The sequence below is a fragment of the Aethalodelphis obliquidens genome, unplaced genomic scaffold (genome assembly GCF_003676395.1).
Source record: "Aethalodelphis obliquidens isolate GAN/ISIS:26980383/991018 unplaced genomic scaffold, ASM367639v1 scaffold5, whole genome shotgun sequence".
NCBI lineage: Eukaryota > Metazoa > Chordata > Mammalia > Artiodactyla > Delphinidae > Aethalodelphis > Aethalodelphis obliquidens.
The window spans coordinates 75904925-75917844 of NW_020837949.1; the positions used below are offsets into that span (position 1 = coordinate 75904925).

Here is a 12920-nt window from a genome sequence, read left to right on the forward strand (position 1 = left end):
AAAAAACTAAAAAGAAAAGAAGAAAAAGAAAGTGTCTGGAGACATGGGGAGAACAGTTCTGGTGTAGTGATAGAGGTGAAAGACTGACTGGAGTGGGCTTACGGAACAAGGGAAGAAGAAACGGAGGCAATTCTTCCAAGGAACTCTGATCTAAAGGGAAGCAGAGAAATTGGATGGGAGCCCAAAGTGGGCTAACAGGACGTTTTGAAGAAGAAATTATAGTATGTTTGTAAATGTTGATGGGAATAATCCAATAGAGAATGAAAAATTGATGATTCAGAGGAGAAAGGAAAGAATTGCTACAACTATGTCCTTGAGTAGACAAAAGGGGTGGGATCTAGTACAATGAAGGGTTGGCCTTAGCTGGGTGAAAAGACAGAATATATGGACATAGATACAAGTCAGTGTGTATCTATGGTAGTGGAAACTTACAGAAATTATTTTCTGGCCACTTAAATTTTCTAGGTAGGAAGCAAGGCTATCAGTTGATAGTGAAAAAGGTAGAAGTAGTACTGGAGATTTCAGAATGTATTAAACAGTCATCTTAGAGTGGGAGAAAGAACACTAGATAAGTATGGTATGACTAGCAGGCAACATTAAGAGCCCATTTCAAATTAATGATCATAAATTTAAAGTGAGACTGGTCAGCTTACTTGTGCTGTTTTTCTCCAATCTCTTTCAGTTAGCTGTACCAGTATAGACATAAATAGGCAGACAAATTGAACCAGGGTTGTGGTTTCATCAAAGAATGATGAAGTGAGGGGAGGAAAAAAGGATCTGAGGGTAAATGCAAGACAATGATTATAATGATTAACCATGAAAAACTAGGTAAGGAGGAAACTAGGTAAGGAGGAAACAAGGATACAAGTGAAGGAATAATTTAAAAGTGGTAAGGTCAATGGGTCCCAGTGGGGCAAAGGATCGCAAAAGTATGAGAGGAAGTAATCTGGAAGATAGGAATTAGTGGTAGGAAAACAAAATCTGAAGTAATTACAAATAGACTCCAGTTAATATGCAATAGCAAAAGTGGTATGGGAATGACAAATGAGGCCTTGTGAAGAACAAAAGGAATCAGAGGCTTAGTAACTCCAACAATCCTCTACGAATAATCACTAAGAGTTTTAACAATGAATAGGTAATGGAATAAATGTGTGTAGATGATTGCAAAAAGAAGTGGTAAGTTATCTACACTGATTAACATGAGGGTTAAGAGAACTTTTAAGGCTCAGATAACTTTTTATCAGTTTTATAAAGCATGTAAAGAAAACCTGAATATTAAAGTTAAATCATTAAAACTAATATTCATCTCCATGAAGTCCAGCATAAATTACTCGTGCATTTAATCAGTCCCAGATGATGGTGATGGATATAGGACTTCATGCTTTAGTGTGACTTTTTTTTTTTTTTTTTGGCGGTACGCGGGCCTCTCACTGCTGTGGCCTCTCCCGTTGCGGAGCACAGGCTCCGGACGCGCAGGCTCAGTGGCCATGGCTCACGGGCCCAGCTGCTCTGCAGCATGTGGGATCTTCCCGGACCGGGGCACGAACCCGCGTCCCCTGCATCGGCAGGCGGACTCTCAACCACTGCACCATCAGGAAAGCCCTGTGTGACTTTTTTAAAATGTAGAAACTTTCCTAAGTTGATTTTATCAACATACTTTTTACAAATCCAGGGAACTTCAAGCCACTCTTTATAAATTCAGTCTTATTGTAAATTAGGCTCCAGAATGTCCTCTTTGGTGATGCTATGACCCAACATCAAATAGCTCATGTGCTTTAATGTCAACACACCATAAAATAGAACAAAATATCATGTAGTTCAAACCTACAATAATGTTCAAGGCACTCTAACCAAATCAATTAACCAGTCAAAATTTACATCAAAATAATCACTCAAAAATTCTGGCTTAATTAAATATTTTTATTTTATTTTATAACCTGTGCATGTACTGTTCAGCATGGTGACTACAGTTAATAATACTGTACTGTATATTTGAAAGTTGTTACGACAGTAGATCTTAAAAGTTCTTATCACAGGAAAAAAAACTGTATTGACAACTGTGTGGTGAAGGATGTTACTAGACGTATTGTGCTGAACATTTTGCAATATATACATATACATAATGATTTGGTATACATATACCAATCATTATGTACACTTGAAACTAATATAATGTTAATGTCAGTTATATCTGAATTAAAAAAAATTCTAGCTTAGAAAATGTCTATATAGGATTGTATTTGTACAGATAGGCTAATCATGTTCTAAAATTGAGTCATAACATAATAATAGTCAAATTAGGAGAGAGTTTTAAAAATCATACGAATTATCATTAGAAGGAGAGATCATTTAATTAGAAATACATTATGCTTGTATATTCCACAAGTGGAAGCAATATTAGCAATATTAACATTAACACCATTTCTCAACAAAGTCTCATAGTAAACTTATATAATATGGTTTATTTTCTGCTCAATTCAATAAGCAATTAACTCCAAATACAGAGTACATATTTGCTTATGAAGACATGATTTTCCACAATGAAAACCTAGTCTTAGTTTTCTTTCACTAGATGACGATGTGATCTTGCTTGATGCTGACTGCAAAATAAAAGTTCGTGGATATACCAAGACCCTCCTTTGTGCAGAGAGTGCCCCCAACAGCCCTGTGCCCCAACCCCATCGCCAAGGACTAAGATATCTACTCCAGCTTTGGAGGGCCACCACAGTTCAACAAGATTCCATATTCTTTGCTAAACAAACCAGAAATATAATTTAACATTACAGTTGGTGGGTTGTAGTATTTCACTAACAGTATCCCACCCAAAATACTACATCTTCTTAAAATCCAGTCTACTCTAAATGATCTTGGAATATAAATAAACATTTTAAGAACTTTCTTTGTTTTGCATTTTTTTTCCTGGCCGCACTGTGCGGCATGCAGTATCTTAGTTTCCCCGACCAGGGATCGAACCCGTGCCCCCTGCAGTGGAAACACAGTCTTAACAGCGGGGTCGCCAGGGAAGTCCCTTAAGAACTTTCTTAATGAGAATAAACTTATTAGGCTTCGGTCTAACTTCCATTTAGCCATATACCACATGAAAAGAACATAAACTACAAGAACCAGAATGCCTGGGTATGACCTTAGACAAGTTATTACACCTCTCTATACCTTAGTTTTGTCATTTATAACATAGGGAACACTCTCTAGAGTGTGCTTTCTCAATGAGGGTGAATATGCTTCTTGGGAGAAGGTGAAAAGATCTTATTCTCTTTATTAAGAAAGCAAGGACATATATATATATATATATATATATATATAGTACACTAAAAACAACAACAGTATATTTGTGGTATTACAATTTCATGGGGGAGAGTATGATGATGAAAAAAATGTCTAAAAATGCTCTCAGGAGTGGGGGGCAATTAAAAAAAGGCTGAGAGATTAAACTAGGCAATATATGTAAAAGTATTCAGAGCCATGCCTGGCACATAAATAAGCACTCATTAACTGCTGGTTAAAAGGAGGTTTTTTGCACTAAGAGGAGAAAAATAATGGCTCCAAGTCTACCTTGAAATGCCAATTTAACCTCTTGGAATGTAAATTTTGATTCAGAAGGAAACTATGTTAATACTCAGTGACTTACGTGGAAGTGCAACAACTGATATGCAAGGAGTGGAATCATCAATACTTTGATCATCCTCAGAAGACAGACAAAGCCTTTTATGTGGAGGTTCAATACTATCTTCTGAGTCTATTTCATCAGCTTCTAATGAAACAAAACAAAACCAAAAATCTCAAAATCTTCAAACCAACAGGAGAAAACAAAATCTTCAACAAACAATGACTGTAAAATAATCTTCTTACTGATTTGCTATGTCAACTAAAGCCAGTCGTGCAAGTGAGACTCACTGTCCTCTCTACGCCTACTGCAGCACCTCAGCTCTTATTCTTATGACAAGGAACTATGAACAAAGGGGCCACTTTTTAAAACATCACACTTTTGTGCTGTTGACTACCTAGCTTTCCAAATATTTCACATGTAAAGACAAGGGTCGGTTATTTAATTCACTCACAACATTCACTGAATGCCTACCATTACCTAAGTTTGAGAAACAGAACAATGAGAGATACCCTGACTGTCAAGGAGCTCATAGTACAGTGTAGGAGATGACCAAACTAACAATTTCAAAATGGTGTAATAAGAACTATGAAGGTGGAATGAAGAGGCTGTTATATGAGCACACAGGCATTTAATTTAGACTGGAGGTGAAGGGAGGTTTCTAGAAAAGGTGTCTTAAACTTCAAAAAGAAACAGAAGCCGGGGGAAATGATTATTAACTGGCAGTAGGAGTAATACATGCAGTCATACCGAGGTCCGAGAAGCTTAAAGTATGTTAGGAATATAAAAATAGCTGTGAACTGCTGGAATACCACTACATGAAATGTGGCAGGAAATGAGGCTGCAAGGAAAGCTGAGATGATGGAAGGCCTATGTGCCAAGTTAAAGAACCTGAACTATATTCTTAAAAACCATGGGAAGCTTATTAAAAAAAAAAACCAAAAAACTTCCTATACTGTGAGTGAATTAAAAAAAACTTCCAAAAAGTTTGTTCATTTGGGTTTTTCCATAACATCTTACAGAAAAACTTGAACTTTTTGGCCAACCCAATACAATTATGTCAGCAGGTTCTCCTACCATTCTGAGGGCAGTGAAGAATGAGGTTCCCGTCTGCGTCCCGAGTCAAAGTCACAGAGTTCACAGTTTCTACTGTTACTGTGTCAGAATCCTCTTCAACTGTGCTCATACTCAAATCTGTATAAGAAGAGGTTTCAGATTAGGGTTTAAAAAACTATTTCCAAGTATGAACATGAAGTAGCCCACAGAACCCTGCCCCCCCCCAATTTGTATCTGCCTGTAGTATTCTTTATGTGAAATTGCAATGATGCTTCAGGTTTCAAAATGTTTTTTCAAAAGTATAGGGGCTTCCCTGGTGGCGCAGTGGTTCAGAGTCCACCTGCCTATGCAGGGGACACAGGTTCGTGCCCCAGTCCGGGAAGATCCCGCATGCCACGGAGCAGCTGGGCCCATGAGCCATGGCCGCTGAGCCTGCGCATCCGGAGCCTGTGCTCCGCAACGGGAGAGGCCACAACAGTGAGAGGCCCACGTACCGCAAAAAAAAAAAAAAAAAAAAAAGTTTATACCAATTATTTAGAATTAGCTGTAATAATCTGCAAGAATCTAAATGCGATGATTAATTAAAAACCTACAGCATTTACTTTTTTAAGAGTTGTTTTTATCACATCCAATGAAAGACAACCTGTTCCAAGTTGTCTGTCATATCAGCAAAAACTCACACCACTTTTTAGTTATTTTTTATTGGCAGCTTTGTGATATATTCAAATAGGTGTTTAACTTCTGATTCTTTACCAGAAGACCCATCACAACTTTTCTCTTAATCTAAGAATTACTTCTCTAAAACACTATTTGCAAGTATTTAAGCTCTATTATTATCTGAAAAACAGGAACACTAAATAATTCTTCCTGCTGTTTTTTTCATATTGAACAAGTACATATATCTGTCACTGACCAAACTGTTTTCCTAACAGATATGGATCTAGGTCTTATTTTGAAATAGAGAACTGGATTTTGCTTAAAGTGCCTTTACCTGTTATTTTACACATATATTATTTCTCTTTTGTTCAGACAGACTGAATAAGTAGCACTTTGAATACAGTATCTCATGGCTGACAGGGGGAAATGCCCTGAATTGTAATCAATGGCCTGATTGAAGTCTTTGGGCTTACCTTGTAATGTTCAATGAAGTTCTTGCCTCAATACTCAATTTTGGTCTTGTCCACATACTTTTTTACCAACTAAATAATACAGAGGACATAAGCCTTGATGTGTATTAATCATTCAATATTTATTTGGTTGCTATATACAAGATATTAGTCTGTACATATATTTGCCATTTACACAAATGCATTTTCCCTTAGCAGAAAAACTTAAGAACTATTAACATTTACATGGTGAAGATCTACTGATTCACTCAAGTTCTACTGTACAAATTACTGTTTTAAAAGGACATCATTCATTTTACAATGGTAAAGATGCCATTCCCCAATTAAAGATAAGTAGAGGTCATGATTTAGTTATGACTAAAATTTGCAAATCATGAGGTAAGGTCCCTGGAACAAAGGAATGCTTACCTAGCAAACAGATGGATCAGCTATAGCCCTTCCCACAGAATCGATTTGCCTTCCCTTTGCCACCAGCATCACTTTCATGTTATCCAGATTGTTTCTCCTCCATGTTCCTACCTCTGCAACACTCTGAAAAAGTAACAGCATTATACAGTCAGGCTTACTGAGAACAAACAACTGTGTGCTAGCAGTATGCTGATGACAATCTAGCCTCAAGCCTCTGTGATGTCTCAACTAGAAGAGGAAGGACAAAACCAGAATTCTTCCGTAAGTAGACCTTTTGGAAATCAGCCTCTGAAAGAATTCTCCAATGAAGGGCAGAAATGACGGGATCCTATGCCTACTAAGTCAGTTTATAGGCAGTTTCTCAGCCCAAGTTGCCCCTCATCAAGCAGTCAAACTTTCTCGGAAAAAATAGGTTGAATTACACCAGTGGTTCTATGAACTGTAGATCTGGGTACATGTAACATGACCTAGGGTGTATACCAACCAACAATACCACAAATATTACCAGTAACTATATTTTTCTTTATAATAATTAACATCTCTCTTTAAATGTAGTACCATATTTCATCTTAAAGCATTAGAAACTACATAATATCTGTTAACAGCTCTGCCCAGGGATCTGTGGGAAAAAAGGAATCCTAAACAATCAGGCCAGAAAACATAAATTACAAGAAAGCTTTTGAATGTATTGTGAAACTTACAAAATCTGAAATGATTTGATTTTTTTTTTAATTTATTTATTTTATTTATTTATTTTTGGCTGCATTGGGTCTTCTTTGCTGTGCTTGGGCTTTCTCTAGTTGTGGCAAGCGGGGGCTACTCTTGGTTGCGGTGCACAGGCTTCTTATCGTGGTGGCTTCTCTTGTTGCAGAGCACAGGCTCTAGGCACATGGGCTTCAGTAGTTGTGGCACTCAGGTTCAGTAGTTGTGGCTCACGGGCTCTAGAGCACAGGCTCAGCAGTTGTGGCACACGGGCTTAGTTGCTCCGCGGCATGTGGGATCTTCCCGGACCAGGGCTCGAACCCATGTCCCCTGCATTGGCAAGTGGATTCTTAACCACTGTGCCACCAGGGAAGTCCCCATGATTTGATTTTTAAAGGTTTCTTTCAATAAACTTCTCATCTTCATCCCAAAGGATCAACCGAAAATTAAAAAGCACAGCAAGATTTAAGGTTCAAGGGGATGTTTCAGCAAAAACCAATGATTAAAATTCTCATTTTTGCAGTATTCTAATTAGAACTCCTCTCTAGGATGGGTATCTTTGAGAACTGCTATATATAAATAAGTCTGTAGTGCAAAAGGTACAGATCCTGCTAGAGAAACATCCAGTCAGTTAACAGATTTCATGTTGTTCTCACTTCAGAATCCATTAAAATGTTTAAAAGCTGGTTTGTAAAGTAATACCTACTATAGAAGATGGAGAAATTAAATGTTAAAAAAAGAAAAAAGAAGTTAAAACCACCCATAAACTTGCCAAAATCATACTTCACTCTTGTTGATGTGTGTGTGTTTGTGTATGAGGCTATCCTGTAGAAGCAATTTTATATACTGCATTTTAGAGTTCATTCACATTGAAAAATGTGAAGGAAACCAAGCTAGGTATTTAACTGAAGTTTTCTGTATCATTTAAAACTTCCACTGCATAAAAAACATGACGTTATCCAACAAATAGCCTATAACTGGACATTTACATTCTTCCCAATTTTTCATTTCCGTAAAACACTGAAACATTCATACACTATTTCTTTAAACAATATTAATTACTGAAAATTATTAGATCAAAGAATACAACAAAATAAACTTTTAAATCATGCTGCACTCTATTTTCCAGAAAGGATGTACAAATTTATATTCCAACCACTGAGGTGTAAACTCTACTCCTAGTAGTAAATAAAAATACCTTGCCACTAGTATTTTTATTTAAAAAGAAACAACAAAGCAAAAAAATAACAAACCCAGCACAACTCCTCATGTGATAGGTACAAAATGGTTACTGGTTTAGCAATTTAATGACTGTCATCTTAGGACCCAAATTAATCTAAAACTTCGGGAAAAAGAGAAAATAAAGGTGGATTTGAGAAGATATGGTAAGATACAAGGAAAGGTATCTTAAGGTAAGATACAAGGTAAGTACAAGGAAAAAGGAGTCTGAAATAGCTAGATGAGAGTATTTCATTCTTGATAACCTGTACTGGGGTTAGAGGTCGATCCCATGCAGTGTACTAGCTTTAAATCAGGAATCTAGGTTCATTTTAAAAAGTCTGATAATTCATGTTAGAGATGAGTAAATGCTTCTACACTGCTTTGCAAATTAACTAGCATATCTGTTCAATCAACAAATATATATCACATGTGCAATGTGCCAGGGACTCTCTAGGCACTGGGATACAGTGGCTACTTTTTTTTAACCCCCAAAGATAAGCTCTTGACTTACCTTCCTGGGGTTTTTCCCCTCTTGTACTTACAGCTACACAGTCTGGATTTAGTAATATTTAAGAAACTCACCTAATTTTATTTTTAATTTACTTTTTAAGGTAACACATTTACATGGTTCAAAATTCAAAAGGTAAAGGTGAAGTCTACTTTCCACTCTAGTTCCCTAGACCCCCTGCCTGGAGGTAAACAATGCTGTCAGCTTCTCATGCCTCCTTCCAGTTATTTTACTCATATATGTCAATATATTCCTCCCTGCTACACACACTTTTTATAGAAATAGCATCATGCTACAAATAGGGAAGCTTACCCTAATGGCTACTTTATATTTCTTCATCAGCAAGTACTGTAAGCCAGCCAACAGATTAACAGCAAAGTCCCCAAGGTGGGACCTGATTTGGCCTGGCAGGAGGGGATTAAAAAAGAAAGCCACTATGGCAGAGGCTTCCGAGCAAGGAGAGTAGCTGAATTTAAGGCTGGAGAAAAAGACAGGGGCACATCTCATAAGGGCTTATAAATCCTTGGACTGTTTTAAATTGGGAAATATAATTTACATTTTGAAAAGATCATTCAGACTGCAATATGGAGAATGGATAAGGGAGTAAGTCACGAAACAAGCAGCTGTCCAAGAGATGATAGTCATTTGGAATAGGTGGTGGAAATCAAAGAAAGGAGCCTGGACAGAGGATTTATTTTGGAGGTAGTGTTGACAGGATTTGCTGAAAGTAGATTAAGAGATGAGGAGCTATTTCAAGATGATTCCTACACTTTTGGCTTGAATAATTGAGTTTGGGGGCACTAGAAGATATTTATTAAATATTTTTATTACTGTTAATATTAACAAGTTAAGATATACGGCACCCAAATGAAGATGTCAAGTTGCCAGTTGGAAGCTGGAATTCAACAGGCAGGGAATAGACCTGTAAATTTGAGTTAGTGGCATGCAAATTGTTTTTAAAGATAAGATCACCTAGAGAAGTTAGAGAAGACAGCCTAGAGTTCTGAAGCAGAAGTCAAGCAATGCACAAACAAGGAAAGGAGACTGAGAAGTACCAGCCGGGATACAGGAGGAAAACTAAGAGATGTTACTTAAAAGGCTTGAGAGTGTTTTTCAAGGAGCATTAAGTAGTTGACTGTTAAATACTGCCGAGAGGATAAGATGGAGAAGTGACTACTTGATTTGGCAGTAAGTAGAACACTGCTGACCTACTGGAATACAGAGAATTGGAAGTACGGAAGGTAATACAGAACAGGTCTTGTACAAGGTTTAGCTCTCAAAGAAAGCAGAGTGAGAAGATCTACGGTAGAGTCAAGACAGCTGTTATTTATAGGAAGAGTACATCTGTATTTTAATATGACTATTAGAGTAACTGAAAAATGTTGGTAAATAAATCAACTTACGATAGTAAGGTACAAAGTTGAGTAATTTAGGGCCTTGTACTGTAATTCATTATACGTGAAACTATGCTTAACTTCAAAACCCGTTCCCCATTTGGTTTAATAGGGAAATATATCAGGAGGATCTCCAATTATAACATCAAAATTTTGGTTCCCTTTGGGGCAAATAAATACACATCATCAGCCTATTTTTTTTATAAACTTTTCTTTAAAAGACAATCTACATATTTATTTATTTAGGCCACACCTCGAGGCATGATCCCTACCAGGGATCAACCTGCGGCTCCTGCACTGCAAGCGCAGAATCTAACGACTTCCCTGGTGGACCACCACGGAAGTCCACCATCAGCCAAGTCCACCATCAGCCTATTTAGATCTTCCTTTCTTTCTCTCAAATGGGTTATACCATATGCACTATTTTTTTTAAACCAACTAGAAGTGAGAACATGAAAGGAAATAATTTTAACAGCCATTTTAATTGGTGAAATGGCATTCTGGCACGTTTCCATCATTTGGTGGATATATTAATGCCTTAGTAAAATCAAGAAAAGAATACCTGAAATGTGGTACAGAACAGTTATTATACTCACATTTAAATGAGAAATGTATTTGTTTACATTTATAGCTCTCAATGAACAAGATGACCCTACTCAATGTAGAACCAAAAAACCTACTACTCTTGGATCTGTTAGTTAACATAGACTTTAAAGACATGATCTACTCCATTCCAGTATTGATGTAAAGTTTTTATTCATTAGATTATCTTAAACTGGTATTTCCATCAATTGAGTCTACATAATTGTTCTGGTTTATCAGGCAACTAAGTGTCATAATCTTCTAAAAACTAGATCAAACCAAGAAAAGTGGCATTTCTTCCTGGTTTTGGGACTAGTTTCTGTAGATAAATGTTTACTGGTTCCCAAGCACAGGACTAGTACAAATGGGGAAGGGTAGATTCTATTATTAGAGATCATGAGAAGCACAGAGCTAACACTTGCTGACCCTTGATGCTTGAAGATGTGATTCTTCATTGCAAGATGGGATGAGACTACGTGGTGTGAAAAACATTCAGTACTATAAAATAGTTTTATAAGGGGAAATCAAGCAAGCTACAGAACGTAAAGTACCAGAATTTTATTGGATGAGGCAAAGACTGAGAAACACTAGCTGACGCAAAGTTTTTGGCATAATTCAACTAATAAGGCAGTAAGGACACATTTAGTTTTCAGATGTCTTTTTTCCTGCCCCAATAAAATAAGAAAGTTACTCATTTTCCTTTTTTTTTTTGTGATAATCTTCCAAATCTTTCAGCCATATATCAACATACCTATTTTTAATTGTTTTTACGATACTGTGATCATACTGTCACATCTTTTATAACATTTTTTTTTGCACTTAACTTTATGGGGAGCATTTTCCGATATTAGTAGTTATTCTTCCATAGCACTTTAAATGGGTACATAGTACCTAAACTTATCTAACCATTAACCTATTACTGAACATTTTTGTTTTCAAGGTCTTGCTATTATAGACTCCATATTGGCCACGACCATACCTTAGGTGGTACATAACTAACACCTTAGGAAATGCTTGTAAGGGGATTTGCTTAGTAACATACAATAAAAAATCTGAAAGATATGTTTTGAAATATTTTTTTTTGAAAGAATGAAAACTCTGCTAAATTGAAAGTCTTAGTGAAGACTTTCACTAAGAAGAGAATAGGTAACAAATTCCTGGACTTCCCTGGTGGTGCAGTGGTTGAGAATCGCCTGCCAATGTAGGGGACACGGGTTCAATTTCTGGTCTGGGAAGATCCCACATGCCACGGAGCAACTAAGCCCGCGTGCCTAGAGCCCGTGCTCTGCAACAACACAAGCCACCGCAGTGAGAAGCCCGCACTTGCCACAACTAGAGAAAGCCCGCGTGCAGCAACGAAGACCCAATGCAGCCAAAAATAAATAAGTATATTTTTTTAAAGTAAAAATAACTTAATAAAAAGAAAAAAAATTCCTATATCCTGAACATGGGGACATAGAGGGATATCAGGAAACAGACAAAGCCACAGACATCTTAAATATTGATTTTATTAAATATAGGAATGAGGTCACTTCACAGTTGAGGTTGAATGCTTTAGATTACGGTCCCAGGGGATTTGTTCTTCTGTATACTTTGTGGAAAAGTTTGAGAAAGAGAACTATAAATGAACATACAAGCATACTGAATTAAGGTACTTAACGTTCATTATGGCTTGGTTTTAAGATAATATGACTATATACCATAAAACGTCAATAAAGATATTAACAGGGTTTATTATAATAGGCTTTAATTGTTTTAAGATGTTGATTTCAATTACCAACTACTGAAAACAATGACACTATTAGAGTAAAAAAAATTACTTGGTAGTATGATTCATTTCAAGGTACAGCATTTCATACCTGGTTTGGCAATACAACCATATTGCTTATTAAAAAACAAAAATGTTGTCTTTTACCCGGTGCATGATTTAAGAGCTATACAATGTGTATTTGGCTACATTTTAAGATTTCAGCCATTGAAAACTGAGCCCTTTAAGCAAGGCATCATCAGAAGCTCTTTAAAGGTAATACATTATCACTATAGTTCTGATATACACTGAAGCCAATTTTTAAACCACACTTCTGCAACAGATACTAAAATACACATAGACAGTAAATAAACCTAAAGAGCATTTTTTTGCTGCCTAACACCTGATGGTCAAAAAGATTAGACCGGTTACTTGGAAGAAGGGCTTGACAACACAGTGCACACAACTAAAATGACAGCTAAAAAAATGGCATAAGGTTAATACAAACACACACACACACACACACACACACACACACACACACACACACACA

At 36.7% G+C, this 12920-nt stretch overlaps 1 protein-coding gene across 4 annotated transcripts in view; it reads right to left on the reverse strand.

Annotated features, from left to right (window-relative positions):
- DMTF1 (cyclin D binding myb like transcription factor 1) overlaps nt 1-12920 on the reverse strand; it is a 43923-nt gene that overhangs the window by 27639 nt on the left and 3364 nt on the right. For 2 of the 4 annotated variants that reach the window (XM_027102714.1, XM_027102713.1), the window contains 4 exons: nt 6214-6336; nt 5809-5877; nt 4700-4816; nt 3647-3769 (listed from right to left, as the gene is read on the reverse strand). In XM_027102714.1, the coding sequence (XP_026958515.1) occupies nt 3647-3769; nt 4700-4808 (232 nt within the window). In that variant the 5' untranslated portion in view covers nt 4809-4816; nt 5809-5877; nt 6214-6336. The remainder of the gene's footprint in view (nt 1-3646; nt 3770-4699; nt 4817-5808; nt 5878-6213; nt 6337-12920) is intronic. The other 2 variants (XM_027102716.1, XM_027102715.1) reach the window with 1 other exon arrangement.